A 24,610-nucleotide genomic window follows, 5' to 3' on the forward strand; every position below is an offset into this window, starting at 1 on the left:
CCATGTATTAGAGCTGCCAGAGTAGGAGTTTTAACCATTAGCCTACACAGCCTGCTCCTTCCTGGGACAGCAGTCAGGGGGCCCTGTGTGCTAACGGGGGACAGCAGGGTTGGTCCCGGGGCCTCCATCAGGCCAGACGTATGGGGTCACTTGCCTGTGGCCCCACCCATCCTGCAACCTGATGAGGACCCTAGTCAGTGAGCGGCTCGGGGCCCCACAACCAATGATGAAAACTGAGTATAAACCTGCATCTTCTCCATTAAAAGGCACGCTCTTTGTAGGGCGGGCGTCGTTACCTTCTCATAAGTGAGGGGCCCTGGCACTGAGAAACCAGGATCTTGCCCAGAATGACACAAGTGAAGGGCTGGCCTGTGTATGGCCACAAGGAACACAAAGTCGCAGGAACTGTCCCAGTGAGTCCTGAGGAGGTGGGAGCTAAGGGTGCAGCGTTCCTAGGAGCTTAAGAAATGGGGAGGGAGGTTTCAGAGCGTGCCTGCGCCTGTGTCCCTGGCTGGCCCCAAGCCTCATCTCTCCAGGGGTGTTCGGTGAGTCACCCATACAGGTACTGGGTCCTAAGAGAACATGTGTGGTGGCCTGTGAGGAAAAGGTGGATGGGATGCTGACTTCTGGGCACCCATTGCTGTGGGCAACCACCAATGGGGTGCATTTGGTGGATCAAGAGTCAGATTTGGGGCTCTGAGGCCTCGGGTATTCATTTCCCCATCTGCCTGCCCATGCGGCTGCCTCAGGATGTCCTTATGAACTGGAAAATGATGGGTCCATTACTGTGTGGTAAAGAGACTAAGGTTTCCCAGCTCCAAAAATAGGCACCCAGTCCCAGCCTGCCCGAAGCCTGTTCCATTGCAAATATGCCACAGAAGGAAGCCTGCATTCTGTCACAGATGGGAGACCAGCTGCATGAGAGGCTTCAGAGGTTTCTGGAGGGAAGAAGGAAATGGCCCATGAGGAGGGAAAACTGGAGGCTAGAATGAAGCCCCAGGAGGGCACAACTTGGCAAGACCGGGTGGACTGGCAACCTGAAGTCATTAGCCAGCTCTCTTACCTCTGCCCCCCCCCACCCCCAGAAACTACCGTGTCTTAGAAGGACTGAGAAATGCTCCCAGCCAAGGAGGGATTCAAAATTCACCCTAAGCGACCCAGACCCCAGGCCTGAAGGATGCCTGCTGTCCCACCCTTCAGGCAAGCCAGTGAGCTCTTGGAGCAGCCGAAGATAGACATGCTGGGAGAAGCCAAGAGGGTAACGTGGGCAGGTCCCTTTGCCTCTTGGGCGACTCTGGTGTCCACAATCAGGTCCAAAGCAGGTTCTCTGGGAAGCAACCCTCTCCCGCCCAGCCAGGATGCAGAAAAACAAACGCATCCCTCCCAGGACACAGCTCATCAGCCTGACCTATTAACTCGGGGAAGCAAGTAACCAGAGCTGCTGGGCCTGGCATTTGGGACTGTCCCACAAGCAGCTAGGGCCACCTATTGCAAGGAAGACAGACCTGCAGCAAGTGAGAGGCGCTGAGCCAGAAGGTGCTGATGCTCCATCACATAGACCAGGCAGTGAGACCCAGTGTACCCGCCTGGGCATTAGCCAGCTCCCGCACCTCTTTTCAGGCCATGAGGGGGCAAGACCTGGGTGGAGACTGGACCTCCAGACTGAGCAGTCACAGGAGCACCTGGAGGAACCAGGCTTGACGTGGGCCTGTGGGAGCATAAATGAAGGGGTCACTGGTCCCAGGACCTCTGTGAGTGCTGACTGAACTCAGCCTGCAGAGTTAAGCTGCTCTCCGCCTCTGGGAGCTGCCTCTGCCATTGGTAAGCATACCCTACAGCAGCCTTAGATTGGGGTGGGAGGGCAGGTCTTCCAGTGAGGAGTCAGGGCATGCCCCATTGCCAAGGCAAGAGGAGAGTGCCCACTGAGACTTGGATGCTGCCACCACCTCCATTTTGCTGATGAGGGACTTAAGGCTCAGAGAGGAGAAATAATTTGTGCAGGATCCAGCAAGCCTTAGCAGTAAGTGTAAACCCAGACCGCTGGCCCCAAGCCCCATGCCTATAACCAGGAGTATCTGCCTTGTTGTGACTCCAGGAAAGACTGGAGAGTCAGGACCTTGGGGCCATGGCCCCTCACTAACCAGGTGCAGACTCCATTTCATGCCTCAGCTCCTCCGGGCCACTGCCCCCCCACCCAGAATGTCCTTCCAGGAGCTGCACTGGGCCAAGCCACCACAGGTGCTGGCAGCTCTGTATGGGTTGAGTTTGGCACTGAGAAAGACTCCAGACGCTGACCAAAAAACTGGAAGCCTCTTGGGGCAAGTGGTCTGGTCCAGCCATAGCGTAGGAAAGTCCTTTTATTGGTGTTAAATATATCTTGACCTGTTCAAACAGGAGCTTCCTTTTTGCAAATGGCCAAGAAATGACTTCTATATCAGCTCAGGGAATGCATCCAGCCACCAGCTGCTGCCTGGTGTCTGACATGCTTTGTTACAAGTCAGTGGTTTCTCACCAATGAGCAGTGAGATTCCTGCCATTGCACCAGCTTCTGACGAGAATCATCTGCTCTGTGTTATTTATATAAGTGCAAACCCCAGAATCCTAGAAGGTGCTATCTCGCTGGAGAGCAGGTCCTGGAGAGAGCTGGGTGGGCATCAGCCCTGGGCTGGCATCACAGGCAACTACTCGCAGGTGTGTTTCCTCTTGGGCAAAGCATCCGTGACCTCTGTTGTGCTGCACCTGGGAAGGTGAAGGCATGAGGGCATCTTGCAGGCAGAGAACATGTGATTGGTGGGAAGACAGTTGTCACTTGTGCTAGTCCAGGCTCACACGGGGAGAGAGAGAAGCACAGCCTTCTCCCTTGCAGCGTGGCCTAGGGTACAGAATTTATTCCTCTGATTCAGAGTATGAGGAGAGGCTGTTTGTGTCCAGCTGGTGGGGAGAGTCAGCAGGTCGAGGTGATATGCTAGCAGTGGTTGTTGCCCAGAACACCAAAGGCTGCCCTTGGCTTCATTCACCACAGTGGCTCAGTCCAACTGCAGGAGGAAGGTGCCCACCCCCATCTTAACCACCTTTGGGCCCCTCAGCAGCAGCTCTGACCCATGACATCAAATAGACAGAGTCATAGGACAACCTGGTGACAGGGTGGAACCCCACCCAGCCAGGGAGGGGCTAGGGAGAAGAACAGAGCCACAGCTGGCTCTCAAAGCCGAGCATTCCCTCCAAGGTCAAGGGAGGTGTGAGGGAAGGCCCCAGAGACCAAGCTGAAGGACTGGAAATACCTTAATACAGGAGGCACCGCCAGATGGGCGCCACAGGGACATGAGCAGGGCACCTTCCAGAAGGGGCCTTGAGTGAGGCCATAAAGGGTGAGCAGAACATGAAAGGCAGGAAGATAAAGGCGGTCTGGTGCTGCTGCAGCATGGGCCAGGGCTCTGGAGGCCTGTCCAGGAGGCAGCACCTGGGGTTCTCGTTCCTCCATACTCGCTCACACTCATGCATACTTTACAGTTTGCAGCATTACAGCCCAAATTAGCACACTCCTTTTTCAGTGATTTGTGATGTAAGGCGGCAGGATGCTACTCTACCACCTGGCAGTGCCCAGGCTGGGAGAGTGCACATACCATGGTGACAGGGACACCAAGTCAAGGGACCAGGTGGCTCCAGCCCTGCCTGCTTTCCACTTTGGGACTTGACTGCTCTCCTCAGCTGAGGGGCCCCATGCATGGAGGGATGTAGTGGTGGCAGTCCACCTGCAGGCCATAAACACCTAGCACCTATTTGGGGGTGACTGTGTGAGACATCTAGCCTGGTAGCATAACCGCTTGGAAGCTTCCTTCCACAGGCCTTGAATCCTGCCTGGCCTTGAAGCCTATGGAGACAGGGCATCTGCGCAAATAGGGGCTCTGCAGTTATGAATCTCACCTTATTAATGTTCACTAGTTTTTATAAGTTACGTTCTTTCATTGAGTGTCCGTTATGTAAATGTGAAAATGTCCAATATTTGTCTCTCATTCTGACTTGCTTTACTGCACATAATTTCCTCAAATTCCTTCCATTTTTCTGTAAATGGGAATATTTCATCTTTCCTTACGGCTGAATGAATGAATGGTGTTGCATAGTGCAGGTTTACCACCCCTTCTTGACCCAGTCTTCTGTCGGTGGGCATTTAGGTGACGTCATGCCCTAGCTGTTGTAAAAAGTGCTGTTATAAACATTATAGGACATAAAGATTTTTGAGCTGATGGTTTCATGTTCTTTAGATAGGTGCCCAAGAGTGGGACTGCTGGGTCATGCCATTATTTCCGTTTTTAGTTTTTTGTTTTTTAAAGATTTATTTATTTGTTTGTTTATTTATTTATTTATACAAGCACTGGGTACAGTCAGAAGCGCGGGAGGGTGAGAGAATTCACCAGAGCCAGATCAGGGAGCAGAACAGGCAGAAGGACCGAAGTACACTGCTGAGGGGAGCAGCGGGCGGCAGGAGAGGTCTGTGCACCATGTGGGACCCTTGCTCTGCGGCCGGGGATCGAACCGGCGCTGCAGAGGCTGCGGGCAGCTTCGCAACCCAGCGCTTAACCGCTGCGCCACCGGGGAGGACCCTCCATTTTTAGTTTTTAAAGGTAAATCCAGATTGCTTGCCATAGTGCTGAACCAGTTTACATTCCCACCAGCAGTGTAATGGGTTCCTCATCCTCTGTGTCCTTTCTAGCACTTCTTGTTGGGGTTCTTTTTAATTAGTGCTGGTCTCACAGGTACCAGATGGCAGCATCTCACGTGGTTTTGACCTGCATCTCCTTTATTGAGAGCGATGATGAACATTTTCCTTGTGTATTTATCTTTCTGTTTGTTCAGATCTGCTGCCCATTTCTTAATGGAGGAGTCTGGCTTTCTGTTGTTGAATTGTACAGTTAAAAGCTAGAATTGTCACTTCTGTGTAGCAACCATGAGTTTGGGAGTGAAGCACATTGTTATTTTTTTTTTAAAAGCCCGTAGCCACTAGCACACATTTAAGGTCCTCAGAAAAGGGATGTAATGGGTGGCTACGTGCCACATTCTGTGGTCACTGGGCCACTAATCTCATGTTCTGTGCCAAAGGACAGGCCCACAGGATCCTGCCCTGGGCAAGTAGAGGTCTTGAGTGACTTTGAATCAGCCCAGCAGGAGGAGAGGGGCCTGAGCTTTCCCCAGTTCTCGAATGGCACCTTTGGTTTTGGAAGCACAGTTTACCCCCTCATGGACTCTGGCTGAGGACTATGGTGATATCACATGGCAGAGTGAAGACTCAAAGGACTGAGCCAAAAACGCCAGCAGGATGGAATTGACTGGCGGGCAGAGAGCTGCCCACGCTCCTGTTGAAAAAGACTTGACCTGACAGTGTCTCCTAGGGGAGGCCTTAGCCTGCACATGCAGGTGTGGGTGGGCTGGCCGCGGGTATGAGGGTGGAGATGGCCCTGGCCACAGAGACGAAGGTGGTCATGCCACAGTCCTGAAGCCACCTGTTAAGGTCACTGACCATGGGTGCCCAGATGAGCAGGTAACACACAGCAGGCTCTCAAGGAGCAGAGTGGGTGGCGCCGGCCACCTCAGGGACACCAGTGGGAGATGGATGAAGACAGATTTGATCTCGCAGAGGAAGAACTTGTGGGGGCTGGTACTGGCCTGAGAGACCTTGCTAAGACCCTGCCTGTCCAGCAGGGCTGTGGGCCCAGGGTCTGTCCTTGCTGTGGGCCCTGATTAACACAACCATTTTACTTCCCCCAGAGTCGAATGGCAGAGAGCTTGCGCCTTTTTGACTCCATCTGCAACAACAACTGGTTCATCAACACCTCACTCATCCTCTTCCTGAACAAGAAGGACCTGCTGGCGGAGAAGATCCGGCGCATTCCTCTCACCATCTGCTTCCCTGAGTACAAGGGCCAGAACACCTACGAGGAGGCCGCCGTCTACATCCAGCGGCAGTTCGAGGACCTGAACCGCAACAAGGAGACCAAGGAGATCTACTCCCACTTCACCTGTGCCACCGACACCAGTAACATCCAGTTTGTCTTTGACGCGGTGACAGACGTCATCATACAAAACAATCTCAAGTACATAGGTCTTTGCTGAAAAGCCAGGCCAGCTCATTTGCCTGTGGTAAACCCACGGGGTGTCATACCCCCACCTGTGCTAGGGAGATGCAGCCCAGGGGCAGAAAATGGGGGACCTCAAGAATGTCCCCCTGCTCCTCCACCTCCTTGGCCCTTATGATTCCACAAACATAAATATATATGGATAGATTGCTAAGTAGGTAGACACACACACACACACACACACACACACACACACACACACCTGAAGATAGCAAAGTTCCCCAAAGCATTGAGGTCTCTTGAAGACTTGAGGATCTGTCACCAAGTTCACTACAAGCCCTTCCTGCCCCTTCACTTTGCCTTCCTGAGTCAGCCCCACTCTGCATGGGGGTCCTCGTGGGACAATTGGGAGAGGTGGCCGCCCACGCCCAGGTCACCTGGAGAAGGCCAGCTCTGCCCGAGCTCCGGACTGATGACCTTTCCGCTGAGCAGAAGGGAGGACCAGGCCAGGGTCCGCGCCTGCCCTGCTGGCCACACCCACTAACGGCCTACTTTGTACCGTGTCTGTTCTGGAACCAGGGTGTACAGCCAGATGACAGCACTAACCAGACCTCCAGCCACTCACAGCTCTTTTTAAACAGCTTCAAAATATGCAGCAAAAATCCACACAATAACATGAGTGGCGCGATTTGTTTCAAACTAGGCCAGCTGGGTTCCAGCTTTTCTTCTACTAGTCTGATGTTTTATAAATCAAAACCTGTTTTTTCTTCTCTGACATCTTTTTTTTTTTTTTTTTTTTTTTTTTTTTTTGGCCAAATCTCGTGGTGTTTCGCAGAAAAACAGAAATACAGAAAATTTCAAATGCAGTTGAGTATTCTTTTTTAAATGCAGATTTCCAAAACATATTTTTTTTCCAGGTGGTCTTTTTGTGTCTGGCTTGCTGAGTGTCAGAGTTGTTCTGTGGACGAGTGTGTCCCTCTGCTCACTCGAGCGTCGCCCTGCGGCAGACTCGAGGGCAGTGTTGTACATAAGCCTGTGCAGCGTCCTCTTGTTCCTGGTGCGGTTTCTGCTTTGTTTTTATTTCAGAAAATCAATGTGGTGTATTTAAAGAAGGTTCTTCACCTAGAGCGAATGAACAATAGCTAAATGTCTTGGTATTTAAAGAATAAGTTATCTGTGGCTTTGCAAGTGGAGGAAAGGTGAGAGGTGGGACAGCGCCTGAGACAGGCTGAGCGCAGTTACGACTCCTGTGAAGGCTCAGCCAACCGTGTAGCCTGAGGGAGGCCCTGCCGGGACCCTGTGTGGCCCTCCCTGCCCAAGGCCTGTGGCACTGGCCCTGAAAGAACCTTGGGCAAGGGCCCTGTGTAAATACAAACCCCAAACCCTGCTGTCGAGAGCGAAGGCACCGCCAGAGCCCTTGCCAAATCTCTCGGTCTTTGTTCAGTACCCGTGTGTCCAAGGTCAGTGTGCAGAGTCACAGCCATGAACTTTAAGAGATGTACAGAGGGAAAGAGGAGCTGGTGATCGTATGAAAGTCAAAGATTGTCTACTTTAAGAAAATAAAATACCCTGAATGAGCCGAGCCTCGTCCCGGCGTGCTGTGTGCGTGTGTGACTGGCGCGTGGCCACCCTTGGACCCTTGGTGCTGTCTGGGAGGGTTACCCGGGACACCTCCACGCTGAGATGCTTGCCCCCTCCACACATTCAGATAAAATCATTTGGAAATAAATGTGAAGAATAAACCTCAAGAGAGGAAAAAAGCTGCAAAAGAGGGGAGACCTGCCATGGGCCCCAAGGGGCTGAGGTTTGAAGGTGATGATTCCTCAGACCCCACCCAGCATGACCCAGGCTTCCCTGTCACCCAGACCCCTGCACCCTAAAGACACCTCTGTCAGGATCAGGGCTGCCCCACAGATTGGAAGAGGTGCCCAGAGAGCCTGGAGGTTGCTGACAACCCCCAACAGTGTAGGGGCACCCTGCTGGCCCACCATTTGTTGATTCTGGCTGGTGTGATGAGAGGCCTCTCCAAGTGGTGGAAAGCACTAATTAGAAGACAAGGAAGTTTGTTCACGCTGCAGCAGGCAAGCTCCTTACAAATTATTTAACATGATCCACTGTAGCAGGTTGTAAGTAGTGACCATTTTACGGTTGAGGCCACGGTCAGAGAACAGGAGGAGCAAAGACAGACACCAGTGGTGGTCACTCAGCCCTCTAATGACTCTGCACCTGACTGGGGCAGGAGCCCCAGGGGAGCACAAAGCCACCTATGCCATCGCTTCCTTAAATGCAAGACCCCCACAGAGCCCTGAGCAAGGAGCAGCAGACAGGCGCACACGCACGCACACCCACAGACACACGGCATACAGCCCCACTCTCGTTTCCCCCACCCCTAAGCCCAGGTGGGGTTCCCGCCACACTTCCCATGTCGTCACATAGCAAACACCCAAGGGGGCTTTTGTGGGAGAAGAAATAATGTGTGACTTAAAATCTTCCAAACTTATTTTGCACTTTTAATGCCAACTGTGAGAAGAGCAGTAATTTCACCGTGAGAGCCTCTTTAACCTAAAAATACAGTTATAGGGAACTAGGGTTCTGCCTTCCATCCTGACGTGTTTGAGAATGAAAGGCGGCTTCCCTGCAACAGTGCTTCCTCCCGATTCCCTGAGACAGGCACAGATTCCCACCCTCCAGGTAGTCTTGATCTCTAGGTTCCTCTTCTCATGAGCTGCTGCCTGCTTCCCTCCGACACGCCCTGCCCCTTCCTCACAGCCCAGCTCCCTGGGTGGCCTACTTGACAGTCCTCTCCCTCCTGCACGCCACTGCTTAGAGCACCCAGGCCAGGCAGGGTAAGGGAGGGAGGGTGCCCACCCCATGCTCCCCCCTGAGCCTGTACAGTGGCTGGCATGGGGAGGACGAGGGCTGAGCTGGAGGTCCTTGGTTCGACTACTGGCGAGGTAGAGGAGGTCAGGGCAGTGGCCGCCCACGAGCTAGGAGTCCTGCTTAACCAGAGGGAAGTGAGCTCCAGGACCAACAGAGAAGCCAGTAAGGAGGCCAGAGTCGGTGGGAGCAAGGTCCTAGGAGAGGTGCTGCCCTGCACAGGAGGAGCTGGCCCAGCCCTGTCCTCTGCAGTCAACTGACCACAGCCTGGGTCCCCTTGGGTCACTCAGACTTCCTCTTCCAGGACACACTGCCATGTAGCTCGTGGGGCTACATGTACCTTCTACTTCCCACATGGCACCCAAGATGGTGCTATGGGACAATGACAGTGTCACGATAAGCTCAGCTCCTCTTCATGACTGTTCACCACGAACAAGGCCCTGTGTTGAGCCTTACACCAGTTCCTCTGATTCCACCCTCCCCTACTCCCAGAAAGCCAAGATTATTGATTGTATTTTACAGAGAAGAAAGCAGAGCCCCTGAGAGAAGATGACTTCCCGGTGTCACACGCATTGAAGGAACGACGCAACTGAGCCTGAGTCCCCTGGGTCTGTACGCCATCTGTCCACACTCCCTGGAGCCCATGGAGGCCCAGAGCTAGGACAAATGGGCCCATCTAGGACAAATGGGCATGGGGTGTGAGTCCAGCTGGCACAGGGCATTGCTGGGGAAGCTGCCTTGCACCATGAAGACAAGGGGGCCACAAGGGTGTTGGAGGTGGGCCAACACCCTGGGGAACTCACCAAAAGATGAGCTGGGCTAGTTTCAGCACTGAGATGGGATTTAGGCCAGATGCCACCTGGTTCTACCCAACAAATGCCCAGAAGCCCTTCATCCCTTTGGTAATTCATGGAGAAGGCTGAGAAAGGCCACCTACCCCAGAGACAGCACAAGGACAGCCGCCGGGACTGGCCTGGCTTGACTGGGCCAGATAGGGCGAGGCTCTCTCCATGGGAGAGGCAGATGAATGGGGAGGGGGGAAGGCAGGGAGGCATCACCATGCGTGGCAGCCCGGAAACCAAATGGGAGATGTCACCATCAGTGGTGTCATCGTTTGCTAAGTCCAGGAGGGCATAGTGCCCCCAAAGACGGTCAGCCTAGGGAAGTGCCCAAGGCCCTGCTGCACCCTATCCTGAAGGCAGGTGAGAAAGGAGAGAGCTGTCTCTGAGGCAGCCAGCCCCATCCCTCTACCCTATGGTGTCAGATCCAGGAGAAATGGGTGCTCCTCTTGGCTGCCTGGCAAGAGGGAATAGGGTGCAGCAGTAGGCCCAGCTGAGGCTGCCTGGTGTGGAAGTAGAGAGCACATCGTTTTGCTTCTCCAGCAGTCACCGCACTAGGCTTCTACTGCTCCCACATCTTCAGCTTCCCCTGGACACAGCCACTCCAATTACTCCCTACCCCCAGATGGCATGACTCCTGGGATATCCCCCTACACCTCAAAATTACCCAGATCAGACCTGTAGCTGGACATCTCCCTGACCACACGCAGTCCCTGCCCAGCCCAGCTCTCCTCCTTTCTGAGGCCAAGCGACTGTCTCCACAGGAGAGGCTTGAGTGCCTCCTCCTGTCCTCCCTCCCCTCCCCTAGCTGGTGTTCCTGCTGTTGCTGAATTAGGCCAGCAACTATCAGAACCCTGGACAGGGACAGAGTGCCAGGGGCTGGGCCAGACTCACAGGTATACCCACTCAGGGCCCAAGGCTGTTATTAGAGCACCCAAAGGAGTCTGGTCCATGGCCAGTGGGACTGGTAGGGGGACACTTGCAGGAGCACCTAATCTGATGCACCTCAAAATCCAGTTACAGAAGAATCCTAAATGTTGGCACTGGAGCTGGCTCCTATATAATGGCATAAAATGAGACCAGTGTCCACCCAGGATAAGCAGAAACAAAAGAGACAGATTCCCCCAGAATGCCGGGCAATCAGTTACCCAGGCTGGCTGACAAGGAGCTTGGAGTGGCAACTTCTGCGTGGCATCTGCCTCTATCCTCTGGGTTTCTCCTTCCCAGACGCTGCACCACCTGGGACCTGAGACAGAGTCGCGCAGCATCAGACCGTCATCCGTTCTGTGGCTCCCCCTGCTGGTAGTTATGGGCAATGCAGCAAAACAGACCTGGCGGGGCTCAGATTCAGAGGGAATTCCCTTCGCAGCTTTACTACCCCCCAGATACCCCAACACATATTTGTCAAACGAATGAAGGAGTGAGTGAATGAAAGAAAACAGGTAACTTTAACAAATATACTTTAAAATATGGCATAAAACCTACTAACCAATCAATATTTGTTGAGTGTTAGCCACCTGCCAGGCACTTCACTAGCACAGAAGATGCCTTCCAGGAATTACACACTAATAACCACCAGTGTGAGAGCACACTAAGCTGCAAGTGAAGACTGTCCCAGCAAACGACATGGGCACCCATTCTATGTGTTGCTGCCCGGGCATGTGATGAAGCTGAGGTTGCTAACGATGGAGTCACTGAAATAGATGTTCTCACCCCACCAGAAGCTCAGCAAGGTGCCCCTCTACCTGGGTCACAGCTTCAAGGGTCAACCCGGAAGCCATAGAGCTCAGAGCCCCCCAGATGAATCTCCTAGAGCCCTCATCACACATCTTATCTCCATCACTCTATCCAACTATCCCCCACCCCCGCCCCACCTCACTACAGATCCATCCCAGGCTCCCCTCTGAGCACATCACAGACAATAAGCAGCACCCAGGAAATGCTACAGGGCAGAGGTTTGCACTTTGGGCACCCAGTGAGACTTGTCAAAACAGCCCTCATGATACACACAGTGTCTGTCGTTCCAGAAAATTTGCAGAGAGGAGATGAGGGAGACCTCCAACCGGAACCCAGATTACCACAGAGCTTTTGTGATTAGACAGTGATGGACTAACAAGATCTATTCAGTATACCAGAAGACCTCCAAGCAAACACAAAACTCCATTCTAGGTAACTTCAGGACTAAATGTGAAAAGCAAAGTCTTATACTTTCGGAAGAAAATAAGGCAGAATATTGTCATGAACTCTTAAACAGCTCTTAAAGTCTCTTAAACAGAAACCCTCCCCCCTAAAAAAACACACACACACAAAGAAAAAGATTGATGAAACTGACTACATTCAAATGCAAATTAACAGTGAAAAGTCACACAAACCATCCTGGAACTGATATTTGAATGTATGCAGCCAACAAAGGGCTAGAACCCAGGGTAAATGAAACACTCTCAAATCAAAAAGGAAAGGAAAAACAACTCAACAGAATGGGCTCCAGCTCCCCAGAGGAACCAGGCAGGGGAGGAGCTGGAGGCTGCTCCAGGCTGAAGCTTCCTCTCCCAGTCACCAGGGAGAGCAAAGCCAAACCACAGGACTGCTGAGGAAGATCTCCCATGGGGCTCTCTACCAAGGGGAGGGGGCTGGGGAAGCAACTAAGATATCTGACCAAGCTGAAGGTGTGCATTCCTGAAGCGACTCCAGGAAAACCCATGTGGGAATGTTTGGGAGCCAGAGGAACTGGCAAGCATGTTGGCCAGGCACAGGGAAGCAGAGCGAATACAAGTATACATTCAGACAGGTGGTTATAATAAATCAAAGAGCCCCTGACACCACACAGACAAACCTCAAAATTGTAACATTACATTCTTTAAGGTTTTTTAAGTAGCAAAAGGTTATATCAGCAAGATCCATTTACATCATGTTTTACAACATGTAAGGCAACATCTCTATATAATTACATGTGTGATAAAATACAAAGACATGTGTTAGGCATACAGTCATCAAATCATCTGGTGGTTCAACGAGGGCAGGAGACGGTGCCACGGGGTAAACACAGGGTGCTTAGATTGTATTTTTTTTTAAACAGAAATCTCAAGCAAATATGAAATTTGATAGGATATTAAAGATTTTGCAAAGCTAGGTAATGATACCTGATATTCATGATCATCATCTCCATGTGTCTCTGAATGTCTTACGTTAGTCACAATAATTTTAAGAGCCCTGTGTGAGAGCAGCCGGTCTCCTCTCTCCACACCTCAAAAAAATGAGGTTTTTTTGTGTGTGGTGAGTACAGAGCATTCATTTAGCTCAGCCTACACTAGGGGTCTGTCATGGAGATACCCCACTCTCTCATTGGCTCTCAGTACATTTGCACATGAGAATCAACTAAGGTGTGTTTAAGAAATGAGTCCCAGGGCAAGTTAGGGTTAAGTAGGCAGCTTCAGGGGCAGTGCAGGCAGGGACTTTGGGAGAGTTAAGGGAGGCCTCTGAGATAAGGACAGAGAAATTCAGGAGGGCTAATGTGGGCAGTAAACAGTAAATTTTAGGAGACCTTGGACGGGGGAGGTAAAAAGAGAAACTCTTAAGATAAGAGTCAGGAAAACTGACACATCTGCCTGAAGGAGTATAGCCACTAGGAAAAAGAGCCAATCACAGAGTAGGATAATGAGATTTTAGAATAGAGAAAAAAAAAGGTTTAAATATCCATAGACACAGGCCCACAAGGACTTTCTTGCTCCTCCCAAGTACAACATACTTATAGGGCTGGCATCATCAGGGAAACATGAATTAAGCCAAATAGAGACAGTCCCATCCAGATAGCTAAAACAATAAGACAGGAAAGGTCAAGTGCAGGCAAAAATATAGAACACCTGGAACTCTGCTCCACTACTGTGGGGGTGTACACTATTTTAGAAAATAAACTATTTTAGAAAATCATTTGCGGAATCTTCTAAAGCTAGACATAAACTTAACTTATACCCCACAGTTCTCCTGGGTATAGCTCTAAAATGCACACAATGTCCATAAAAGACATTGGTGGGAAAGTCCATCTACTCGTGGTTGCCACACACTGGAAACAATTCAAAAGTCCAGCAGCAACAGAGTGAAGAGATACTCACATACAGTGAATACCACACTCCAGAACAAATCAGCAAACTGCAGCAATATAGCATATGTGGACCTCAGAGGTAAAATGTTGAGCAAAAGAGGCTAGAAACAAAATGTTACAGACTGTGTCTCCATTCATGTGACGTTTAAAGAGAGGCACAAATGAACCCGTGGTCCGCTCAGGTCTTCTCAACCGAAGCTACTGTTTACCTTTGGTAAGGTCTGGGCACTAGGGCAGGCACGGGGATGTTTCTGGGGTGCTGCTGATACTCTATGCATTCCTTGACCTGGGGAGTGGTTCTGAGGCATCTTCACTTAGCATAATCCAACCAAGCGTTCACATACGATCTGTGCATACATGTACATGTTGAATCATAATGAAAGCATAACTTTTCAAAAATGTGTTCTAGATCATTATCTGCAGCAAAGCCCAGATCATGCCTGACCTGGAGAGGAGATGAAGGCGCCACCTAAGCGCATGCCCACTGTGAGCCTACCTGAAGGCATCTGGGCTATGTGCTTGAACGTCAGGAACAAGTTCTTTCGGCACTCTGACTGGCTGTCGTTCAGCAGGAAGGACAGAGCAGGGATGATGTCGTGCTTTAAAATGCCATCTCTGGGGAAGAGAAATCAGATTTAGACACAGCAAAGGTCATGCCCTGCGGATCCACTCAGAGCCAAGAAGCAGTTGCCCGCAACATCCCCCACCCCTGAGTCTGCCCATGCTGGCTGGCACAGACCACATTCTCTGGCTTCCTCAGAGAAGACAAAGGCCAGAGAGCACATTACAGAATCCCTGGAGCCTATGACAGCCGTGTGGCTTGTGGGCAAGTGGAAGGAGCCACACGCCAAAATCACAGAGCTCTGTCCTTCCTAGTTGTCCCCTCCACTCTGGCTCCTTATGCCCCTGGGTGCTTTGCTTCATGTTTCTGAGCCTCAGCTATCCCGTCTGTAAAGTGGGAATGAGGCAACAGAAGCTTGCAGTCAATCTCCCCTATAAAGATGTGCCCTGAACTGCCAGGTTCAGCTAGCTGCCTGTCTGCAATGCGTTCCCACAGCAGGTACATCTGCTGCTGCTCCAGGCCAGTCCCTCGCAGCCCCTCCCCCTTCTCCCAGCTGAGCAGCCAGCTTGCCAGCAGCCAGCTAGCGGCTTGCCTCCAAACCTATGTGTGTCTGTAATGCTTGTTGTTATAATTATACAAGTTAATTAAATATTAGGTAAGCCAATTAGATCGGAGAAGAGTTTTGTTTTTTTTTAATTTCCTCATGAAAACAAAGTTGATTGAATGCTGTGGGAAGACTCAAAAGTGAGTCTCTGGGGGAAAAAAGAGATGATCTGAAAAGATACTAGAATGTTTTTGCATGTAGATTACTTCATTCATGTCTGAGATCTTGCTCTACTTTAAAGAGACCAAAGATGCAAATGAATGATGTTATAGGTGCAGCTTAAGCAAAAAAGATGACAGGAAAAGCCAACCAGTGGGCCCATATCCAAGAAAAGGCCTGAGTTGCCCACGGGGATTGGTAAATGTTTAATCATTTGTGTTTTGGATAAAAATGAACTGTTTAAAGGAAACATACAATTTATCAAAGATTCCTGGCTTTTTAACCACTTATTTTGATTAGACAAGCATCTGCTGGGCTCAGTTGCCTTTGGTGAGAAGGCTTCTTAGCTCACATCTCCCAGGGCTGGATTCAGACATAAGTGAGAAGCCGGTGTGAACCCTCAGCCCAATGCCTCACATACAGGAAGTGCCCTACCGATTGTGTTCTGCCACAAAGGCCAGGACTTGACTTGATGGTTAAGTGGTTTTTTGTTTGATTGTTTGTTTGTTTGTTTAAATTTAAAGATTTATTTATGCATACAAGAACTGGGGTACAGATCAGAGGTACGGGTGGTGAGAGGATTAACCAGAGACAGAGTAGGGAACAGGACAGACAGACTGACTGAAATACACTGCTGAGGGGAGCAGTCGGCGAGCAAGACCATGTGGGTAGCTCCCTGGCCAGCTGGGGATGGAACTCGTGCTGCAGAGGCTGTGGATAGCTTCACAGTGCTGTGCTTATCCCTTTGCACCACTAGGGAGGCCCTGATGGTAAGTTCTGAGTCACTCTGGGAGAAGAAATTCACCCTGGGACACCCACATTACAGGGACCTCCCATCCCCTCGGTGTGAGTGTTCAGGCCTCTTCCCTCTGTGTCTGGTCACCCACTCAATATTCACCCCTGCTTTGAAAGTTGACTGTTTTCTTGGGCAGTCCTGTGAACTAATTCTTCAAGGTGAGAAGATGCTCCCTTCAACCCAATTTCCTGTTACTACTTGTGTGGGTATGAGGCCAGAAGGATTTCAGTGTGGGCAGTATCAGCGCTTGACTTGAGAGACACTGGCTTTAGTTACATATGAGATCACCACTTCATTCTAGGGAATTGGAAGTTCGCTAATGGACACTCTTGGCCCTTTGCATTCCTTGTCCCACTTTGGAGGAGAGAGCCAGGGCGTGTAAGCTGCCTCCCTTGGGTCTCCTCCCTGTGCCTTGAAGTAACAGAGTAAGGGATGTGAGGCCACGGTCAGTGACAGTTTCTTTGGTTTCTTCACCATATCCCACCATGTTGATGGGACCACAGCCAGGAACTCTACTCCCCCACCCAGGAACTGCTAGTGCTCTGAAATAAATGCATCATCACCCTCCCTAGGCTTAGTTTTGTGATAATTGCCCAGGCTTCAAGCATCTCTCCTCTCAGCCTCTGTTACCTAATCTCCATATCACATCCAGAAAAGAAACAAAAGGAGCAGGAAGAATGAGGGGTCCTTTGTTCTTCTGGACGCCTAAGACATTGGCGCACTTTCCCTGCATCTGTGTCAATAAGTGAAGTAAGACTGTGTCAAGTGTCTTGCCAGGTCACCGAGCAGGAAAGGTTAGGGCCCCTAGGCTGGGGCTGGTGTCTTGCCCACTTGTCTCAGTGCAAAGCATGTGAATTGCACTGCCACTCGCACCCCATTTATAGGGACCCACAGGGTTGGGTTTGCATTCTGGATCAGGCTGGTCATACTCTTTCCCAGGGACCTGAAATTAGAACCCAGAGAGGAGAGAGAGGGAGGTCAAGGGGAAGAAGGTGGGCCTCTGGAGATGGCCCTGAGCAAGAGGGTGGTCTGTGGGGAGAGGGAGGCAGCAGTTACCAGAGGAACACCCAGAGAGGCCTGGCTGCCAACCACCACCCAGGCTGACATGGGGCAGATGTTTCCCAGGTGGTGCAGGGCTGAGCACCTTATATGCATTAACTCATTTGACTCCCTACCCCAGGAGCAGTTTGGTTGAAGACGATGGAGCATTGAGAACTTGGAGAGAAGCAGGGCCAAGTAACATTGGGTTCTGTGAGGTACTCTGGCCCCTTTGAAAGGTTCTGTTATTTCTGTCAAATAAGCTTGGAAACAGTGGCCCCTTTTCTCTGTCATCTTTTCTCTTCCCTCCTCCTTTCTGGGGACATGTGCACTGAGCGATGCATGCTGGACAGTGGTCCCAGGCAGGGCTTGAGGCGTGTTTGTAATTTCGGGTTCTATTTTCAACACAATGTGTGATCCCAGGCAAAGAGGGTAAACTGAACTGATGTGGGAGAGCATCGCCATCCTCTCCCTCAGATCCCCTACACACACACACACACACACATTCCTAAACAAAGTGCAAGATGAACAATTTAAGTATAAAATGTGAAGATGGGGCCTCCCTGGTGGCGCAAGGGGTTAAGCACCGCACTATGAAGCAATCTGCAACCTCTGCAGCATGAGTTTGATCCCTGGCCAGCCAGAGAGCAACCCACATGGCAAGGCAGACTCTCCAGTCTCGCCCACTGCTCCCCTCAGCAGTGTATTTCAGTCGGTCTGCCTGTTCTGTTCCTCACTCTGTCTCTGGTGAATCCTCTCAACCCCCACATCTCTGGCCTGTACCCCAGCTCTTGTATGCATAAATATATAAATCTTTTAAAATAATAATAACAAATAAATAAATAAAAATGTGAAGATGTGTTTATGAAACAAAGGGGCATTTTCAGGTACCAGAAACCTAGAGCCTAGTGTTACCAGCAGGGATTGAAGCTACCAGCCCAAACTTGGTATGCAGTTTGAGGCAACACCTGCATGGAAATGGGAGCCAGAATGCCAGCCTGTTGGAGTCTAGGAGGGGAAACCGAGGAAATTGTTGCATGTGTGGGGCCTGAATGTTTCACCTTCAAAGAGGGAAGCTTAGAGCTAGACACTAACTAACATAAAAACTGATCTGGAGAAGAGGATCCCACCACAGGGGCAACACAAACCACCCCCACAGAGATCTGTTCTGGCCAACAGAACTCCCTCAGAAGACCAGTGCTACAGATAAAAATTGGTCATTTTAAGGGCATGCCACCTAGGGGAAAGATGTGACTCCAAAGTGTGACATTGGTTTCCAGAGACAGCTGCCCACCTGCCCACGTTGTGGGTCGCCATGATGTGGAGCACCTCAGTGGCCTTTATCCGCACCATATTGTTGGTATCATTCAGCAAATCTTTCAGGCTCACCAGGCAGCCTATGAGGCAGAAAAACTTTTGAATGTTGAGTAGTCTCAGAAAACAACCAACCCAAGTAGTCAACTGGTAAGCCTACATCAAGCAATGAGGATACCTGGGGTTCTGCTTTGGAGTGTGGGGGAAATCATGTTGGTTGCAAAGCATTTCAGAGTCACTGAAAGGGATTCTGTGCGCTAGAAATGTTCACATCAGGGACCGTTTTATCCAATACTCATACATCTCATGCATACTTCCTACCTTCTCTCAAAGCAGGCCACAGTGTTAAGAAAATGGTCTTGTGACCTCCCTAGTGGACTAGGTGTTAAGTCTTAGTACTATCACCGTTATGGTCTGAGTTTGATTCCAGGCCAGGCAGCCAACCCACATATGATGCAGCAGACCTCTCAGACCTGTCTTATCCATTGCTCCCCTTATCAGTGTATTTCAATAACATCTCCCTGTTCTGTTCCCCACTCTGTCTCTGGTGAATCTTCTCACCCAGGCACCTCTGGCCTATACCTCAGTTCTATGCAAAAAGAAAAAAAGTTAAGAAAAAATGGGGTTGGCATTAAAAAGACCAGGGGTCAAATTCTAATCTTGTCCCAAACTAGTTGTGTATCCTTAAATGGGTTATACCTAGGAATGCCAGACAGACCAAATAAAAGTCCTATTTTATTTTTTTACTGGGCAGTCCTAGCCTACCCTCATCCCCCTTCTCTGAACCTTGGTTTTCTTATCTGTTGGTTGAAGATGCTCCTTCCCTCCCAGGGCGGATGCTGTAAGATAACATGGGCCCTGTACATGGGGTGATGCTGGCCAGGAACCAGGCTCATTAAGTTGCAACCCTTTATTACTGAAACTCCACCCAGTGGAGTTTCCACCCAAGGCCATGCTAGGACCACATCCTCCTCTGAAATTAAGCCAGCCCTTCAGAAAAGGCCAGAGGGAGAAGTAGGACTCCTCGTGTGTCTAATCTCTGGGAAAGGTGTGACATATGCCACTAGAATCACCTCAACTCTTATTTTGGTAATTAGGAGAGTGGGAAACAAGGGATGTAGGCCCCAAATATATGTGCGGTTTCAGCAGGATGCCTGCCAATCCTTCGTGACAGTCGGGAATGAAACAGGTAAATAGGGCTGTTTGGTGGATTTGTGATTAAGCCAGAGCAGGAGGCTGATGTATGGCTCTGGGTCAGCCACTGGTGATGTCCAGACAAACTGATTGACTGGCCAACAGAGAGGGGTACTATGAAGAGGCCCTGGTCACTGCAGCTCCTCCCCACTTGAACTTCTCTGACTGTCATCCAGATTCCAGTTGTGGTCACTTGGGCTGGGTCACTCTCACCTATGTTGATGGCCTCGTGGACATGCTCAGGGTCATGCATGAGGTCACACAGAGCCACGAGGGCCTTCAGCCTTGTCAGCAGCACCTCCGACTGCAGCTCCTCGTTCAGCTTGGGCAGGGCTCGACAGCCATAGGCAATGGCAGCCTTAGTGGGGTCAATATCAGGGGGCTGGTACATGGAGATCCGGGCATGAGCCATCTTTCCACATCTGCAGTGGGTAACTCTCCAACTTTCACAATGGAGTTCTGCAGAAACCTGATTCAAAGAACCCCAAAAATTAACATTATTACTATGATATAATTTACACGTTACTTCTCATGTGATTCTCAAAATTGTGAGTCCAGCTGGAAGGACATTTTTACACAGAAGCAAACAGAGCCTGAGAGAAATGAGGGACTTATTCAAAGTCTCAGTGAAGGTGAGCAGTGACCTCATAGCAAACTCTGTGTTTTACAGAGCGGGTAAGACTGGTCGCCAATGTTCAAATCTGAGTCTAGTCCTATCAGAGACCCATATTCAGACGTTTCAGACATACCCCCCCTCCCAAAGGAATTAAGGTTAAAGTGTCATTTGTTTTATCACACACACACATGCTGAGAAACTATAGACTGGCTTAGTAGTTCAGAACCACCTCCAGTCCCAGACCATGGATGGCCCTTGAAAAGAGACCCTTGACTTCCTTTATCAGCCTCTTGCTGCAGCTGCGAAATGGAGATGATAATAGCATCTCCCTCCCTGCCTCCCTTCCTCCCTCCCAGTGTTGTCCGATTAACTGATATTCAGCACACCAGGGCTCCAGATACAGTGACTGTGTTACTGTGTCAGTAGTGGCAGCGGTGGCAGTGGTAGTAAACTGCATTCAGTAGCACTGACAAGCCCCAGCATTGGAGGAGTCTACTCTAGTGAAAGAGTTGAGCTAACTCTGACCCGGGGCACCAGCTGTCAAGGGAAGGCCAAGAACAGTCCAGTTTGAGGGACACGGCCATTTTGGACCTGGGCTCCCCTCACAGGGCACAGCGGGCGCTGGGCCTGCCCACCTCCCGGACATAGCTGAGGAATTTCGGCCTCTGACGAGAAAGCCTGTGGGGTGAGCAGGACTGGGCAGGTGTGAGGGCCCCTCCGCTCTGTCCCCGCGCCCCAGTCCAGCACCAGCTGCCTCACCTGCCTCAGCGGATACAATCTCCGTAGAGCTGGGCAGTTGCCAGGCGACCAGGTTGCCAGGCGACCCCGACGGCGTCGCTGCGCGGAGCTGTGCACTGTCGGCACCTATCACGCAGGCGCGAAGAACTCCGGGCCCGGGGCGGGCGGAAAAGTAGGGACAAAGATATTTTACAGTAAGGAACAAAGGCGACTAGGTTTCATTCATGGTACAGAAGGGAAGGGAAGGGAAGGGTAGGGAAAATTTTGTATGCCTTTAGTCCTCGGAGTAAACCCGTGAGGTGATAACGTTATCCATTTCCAAACAAGAACCTCAGAGATGTTGAGTATCTTTCCCAAAATCACACAGCCCAGATCCCAGGACAGCTAGCTCAGGTCTGTATTCCTTGCCCTGGAGGCTGTCTGTCTGGTAACAACACAGAAAGTCCCCTGCGGTGGATTCAGCACACTACTGGCCAGATCAATTTAAAAAAAAAAATTATTGAAGTAACATTGATTTATTCTTTTATATTATTTTTTATTTTTTTTACATCATTGTTCATTTTAAAACAATACTTGCTTCTCCCCACCCCCTCAGGTGTAGTCCCCATAGAGTCTCCTTCACCAATGCACCCGTGCACCATCACCACAGTCCCCTGTGCTCCTCCCTCCCTCCCTCACATCCCTCTCCCTGCTCCTGCCCTGCAAGATGTCTCTGATTTATAATTGTCTGGTTTTGTTTTGTTGTGTTTTGTACTGTTGTTTTTTTACACTGATGTCTTATTTGGTTCCCCTGTATTCCTGCTATAAGTGAAACCATCCGATATTTTTCTTTTTCCTGCTGGCTTATTTCACTGAGCATCATTCCTTCTAGTTCCATCCACATTGCTGCAAATGGCATGAGTTTATCTTTTTCGATTGCTGAATAATATTCCATTGTGTATATACACCCCATCTTCTTGATCCAGTCATCTATTTTTGGGCATTTGGGTTGGAAGTAACATTGATTTATAACCTTATATAGGTGTCAGGTGTATAGCATTATAAATCAACATCAGTTTGTACTAGGTTAGGTTCACTAACCAAAGTCTAATTTCCACAATTGACCCCTTTTACTCTACTCGATCCTCTTCCCATTTCACTTCTAGTTGTCACTATTTTGTTCTCTTAGTCTGTTTGTTTTGGGAGTAATTACTATTGAAAGCCAGCCAGACCCGGGCACCACCTGCACAAAACCTTCTTATGGCTCCAGTTTATCAGGACAGAGTTTGTATTCTTAGTCCGCACTCAAAGCATACTAATCGCTTTCTCTTCCCTTTCTCTCTTCCCTGCTAGACCATTCCATCTTTCAGAATTAGAACAAACCAGACAATAAGATCATTCCTCATCAGGCACATGACAGGTTAGAGCTGGAAGGAACTTCTCCCTATATCTAATTCAACCCCTAATTTCCTAGACATTCAGTAGATGTATCTAATCAAGAAAGATGCAAATTATGTGAGAACACCTATACATATTATCCCAAAGAATCATATATTAAAGAAAAAAATTACCTTAATAAACATTTGGTAAATGTAAAAAAAATGGGGTAAACTTTACTTGTTATCCTTGTGTAGAGACCATGTCAATCCTCTCTGTGTTGTTTTAATTTTAACATACACGCTGCCAAGAAATTTCCAGAATATTTTTAAATGAATAGAAAATGCAAATGTGCATCACATATTGTAAAGGTATTGTATTGTGAGACTTCTGTGTTAGTTAATATATGTATGCATATGTGTTGGTTGTGATATAAACTTTATTTCATATGGTGGATGCATTAACAAGTGTTGAAAATCACTGGAAGTGGAAATCTCACTAGAAAGTGGATTCAAATATGTGGTTCTAGTCATTGTTCTGTCAATGACCACCTGCATGAACCTGGCCAAGGAACTTAGCCCCTCAGGGTCTCCATTTTCTTATCTTCATTTTATTCTTTTAGATAGTCTATTTTTTATTTTTTGCCTTGCCACTATCCCTTATATCTCTGCAACACTTTCCCCTTCCTGCCTACCTCTTAACCTCAGACACCACACTTCATCTATTAATGTCAACTAATTTTTATAACTGTCAAGTTTTCTGCTGTGTAAATGTCCGATATTTTCTTTTCTGATTTACATTTTCTGATTTATATTTTCTGATTTACAGCACATAATTTCCTCAAACTCCTTTCATTTTTTCTGTACGTGGCAGCATTTCATCACTTCTTATGGCTGAACAGTATTCCATAGTGTAGATATACCATATCTTCTTGACTCAATCCTCTATCAGTGGAAACTTAGATTGTTTCCATATCCTAGCTGTTGTAAATAATGCTGCAATAAATATTATAGAGCATATAGATTTTTGAGTTGACGGTTTCATGTTCTTTAGATAAATGCCCAAGAAGGGGATCTGGCTGGTTCACACTGTATTTCCATATTTTGTTTTTTAAGGTAAATCCATGTGCTTTCCATAATAGCTGCACCAGTTTACATTCCCTCCAACAGTGTAGCAGGTAGGATTCCTCATTCTTCACATCCTCTCCAGCACTTGTTTTTGGGGGGTCTTTTTAACATGTGCCATTCTCACACGTGTGGTTTTATTTTTTTTTAAGATTTGTTTATTTATGCATAAAAGAGCTAGGGTGTGCCAGAGGTGCGGGGGGGCAGGGAGTGGGGGTAAGAGGATTCACCAGAGACAGAGCCGGGAGCAGGACAGGCAGATAGATGTATGGAAATACACTGCTGAGGGGAGCAGCGGGTGAGACAGGAGAAGTCTGCTACGTCATATGGGTAGCCCATGGCGGGGATCGAACTTGTGCTGCAGAGGCTGCCAATAGCTTCATAATGCTGAGACTTAACCCCTTGTGCCACCAGGGAGGCTGCCTTATTGTGGTTTTAACTTGCATTTCTCTTATTGGGAGTGATGATGAACATTTTCCCAGGTGTCTAGTGGCCATCTGGAGGTTCTCTTTGGTGAATTGTCTATTTAGATCTGCTGCCTATTTCTTAATTGGGTTTTGTTTTTCTATTGTTGAATTCTCCAACTTTTTATGTATCTCAGATATTTACTCCTTTTCAGTTTTGTAATATGTAAATATTTTCTCCTATTCAGTGGGATGTCTTCTTAGTCTATTTACATTTTCTTTCATTATGTAAAAGCTCTTAAATTCGAGGTATCCCAATTGTTTGTTTTTGTTTTTATTGCCCTTGTCATAAGGGCTAAACCTCTAAAAACATCTTTATCATTGATGCCATGGAAAAATATTGCAAATATTTTCTTCTATGCATTTAATTGTTGCATGTTTTATATCTAGATCTTGCATTTATCTTTGAAGTCATTTTTGTGCATGGAGCAAGTGAGTGATACAACTTCATTCTTTTACATGTGTCCATTCAGTTTCCCCAGCACCATTTATTAAAGAGGTGCTTTTCCCCATTGTGTAGTCCTGGCTGCTTTATCATAAATTAAGTATAGATTTATTCCAAGGTTTTCAATTCTGTTCCATGGGTCCATGTGTCTATTTTTTATACCATTGCCATATTGTTTTTAGTACTGTTGCTTTATAGCGTGAAGTCAAGTAAAGTGACACCTTTGTTTCTTATCTGTGATTGTGGAGAGGAAGAGATGAGTGTGGGAAAGACTTCAGGGAGGGATGAACACTGAAATACATCAGATCTGACCT

General features: G+C 49.0%; 2 protein-coding genes and 1 pseudogene across 4 annotated transcripts in view; 1 reads left to right on the forward strand and 2 right to left on the reverse strand.

Annotated features, from left to right (window-relative positions):
- Window positions 1-7,648, forward strand: part of GNAZ (G protein subunit alpha z) — a 52,175-nt gene extending 44,527 nt beyond the window's left edge. For both annotated transcript variants that reach the window (XM_037510241.2, XM_054694881.1), the window contains one exon: window positions 5,764-7,648. In XM_037510241.2, coding sequence (XP_037366138.1) covers window positions 5,764-6,108 — 345 coding nt within the window. In that variant the 3' untranslated portion in view covers window positions 6,109-7,648. The remainder of the gene's footprint in view (window positions 1-5,763) is intronic.
- The window catches only part of RSPH14 (radial spoke head 14 homolog), a 76,910-nt gene extending 55,924 nt beyond the window's left edge, over window positions 1-20,986 (reverse strand). Inside the window, exons 1-4 of one of the 2 annotated variants that reach the window (XM_037510244.2) lie at window positions 20,929-20,986; window positions 19,767-20,022; window positions 18,340-18,442; window positions 14,383-14,501 (exon numbers count right to left, since the gene is read on the reverse strand). In XM_037510244.2, coding sequence (XP_037366141.1) covers window positions 14,383-14,501; window positions 18,340-18,442; window positions 19,767-19,965 — 421 coding nt within the window. In that variant the 5' untranslated portion in view covers window positions 19,966-20,022; window positions 20,929-20,986. The other variant, XM_037510243.2, reaches the window with a different exon arrangement.
- A 1,497-nt stretch (window positions 20,987-22,483) lies between these two features.
- On the reverse strand, window positions 22,484-22,579 carry LOC119245338 (U6 spliceosomal RNA; annotated as a pseudogene).
- Window positions 22,580-24,610: the final 2,031 nt, after the last annotated feature.

The sequence above is a fragment of the Talpa occidentalis genome, unplaced genomic scaffold (assembly GCF_014898055.3).
Source record: "Talpa occidentalis isolate TD23 unplaced genomic scaffold, MPIMG_talOcc4v2.1 talOcc4.14, whole genome shotgun sequence".
NCBI lineage: Eukaryota > Metazoa > Chordata > Mammalia > Eulipotyphla > Talpidae > Talpa > Talpa occidentalis.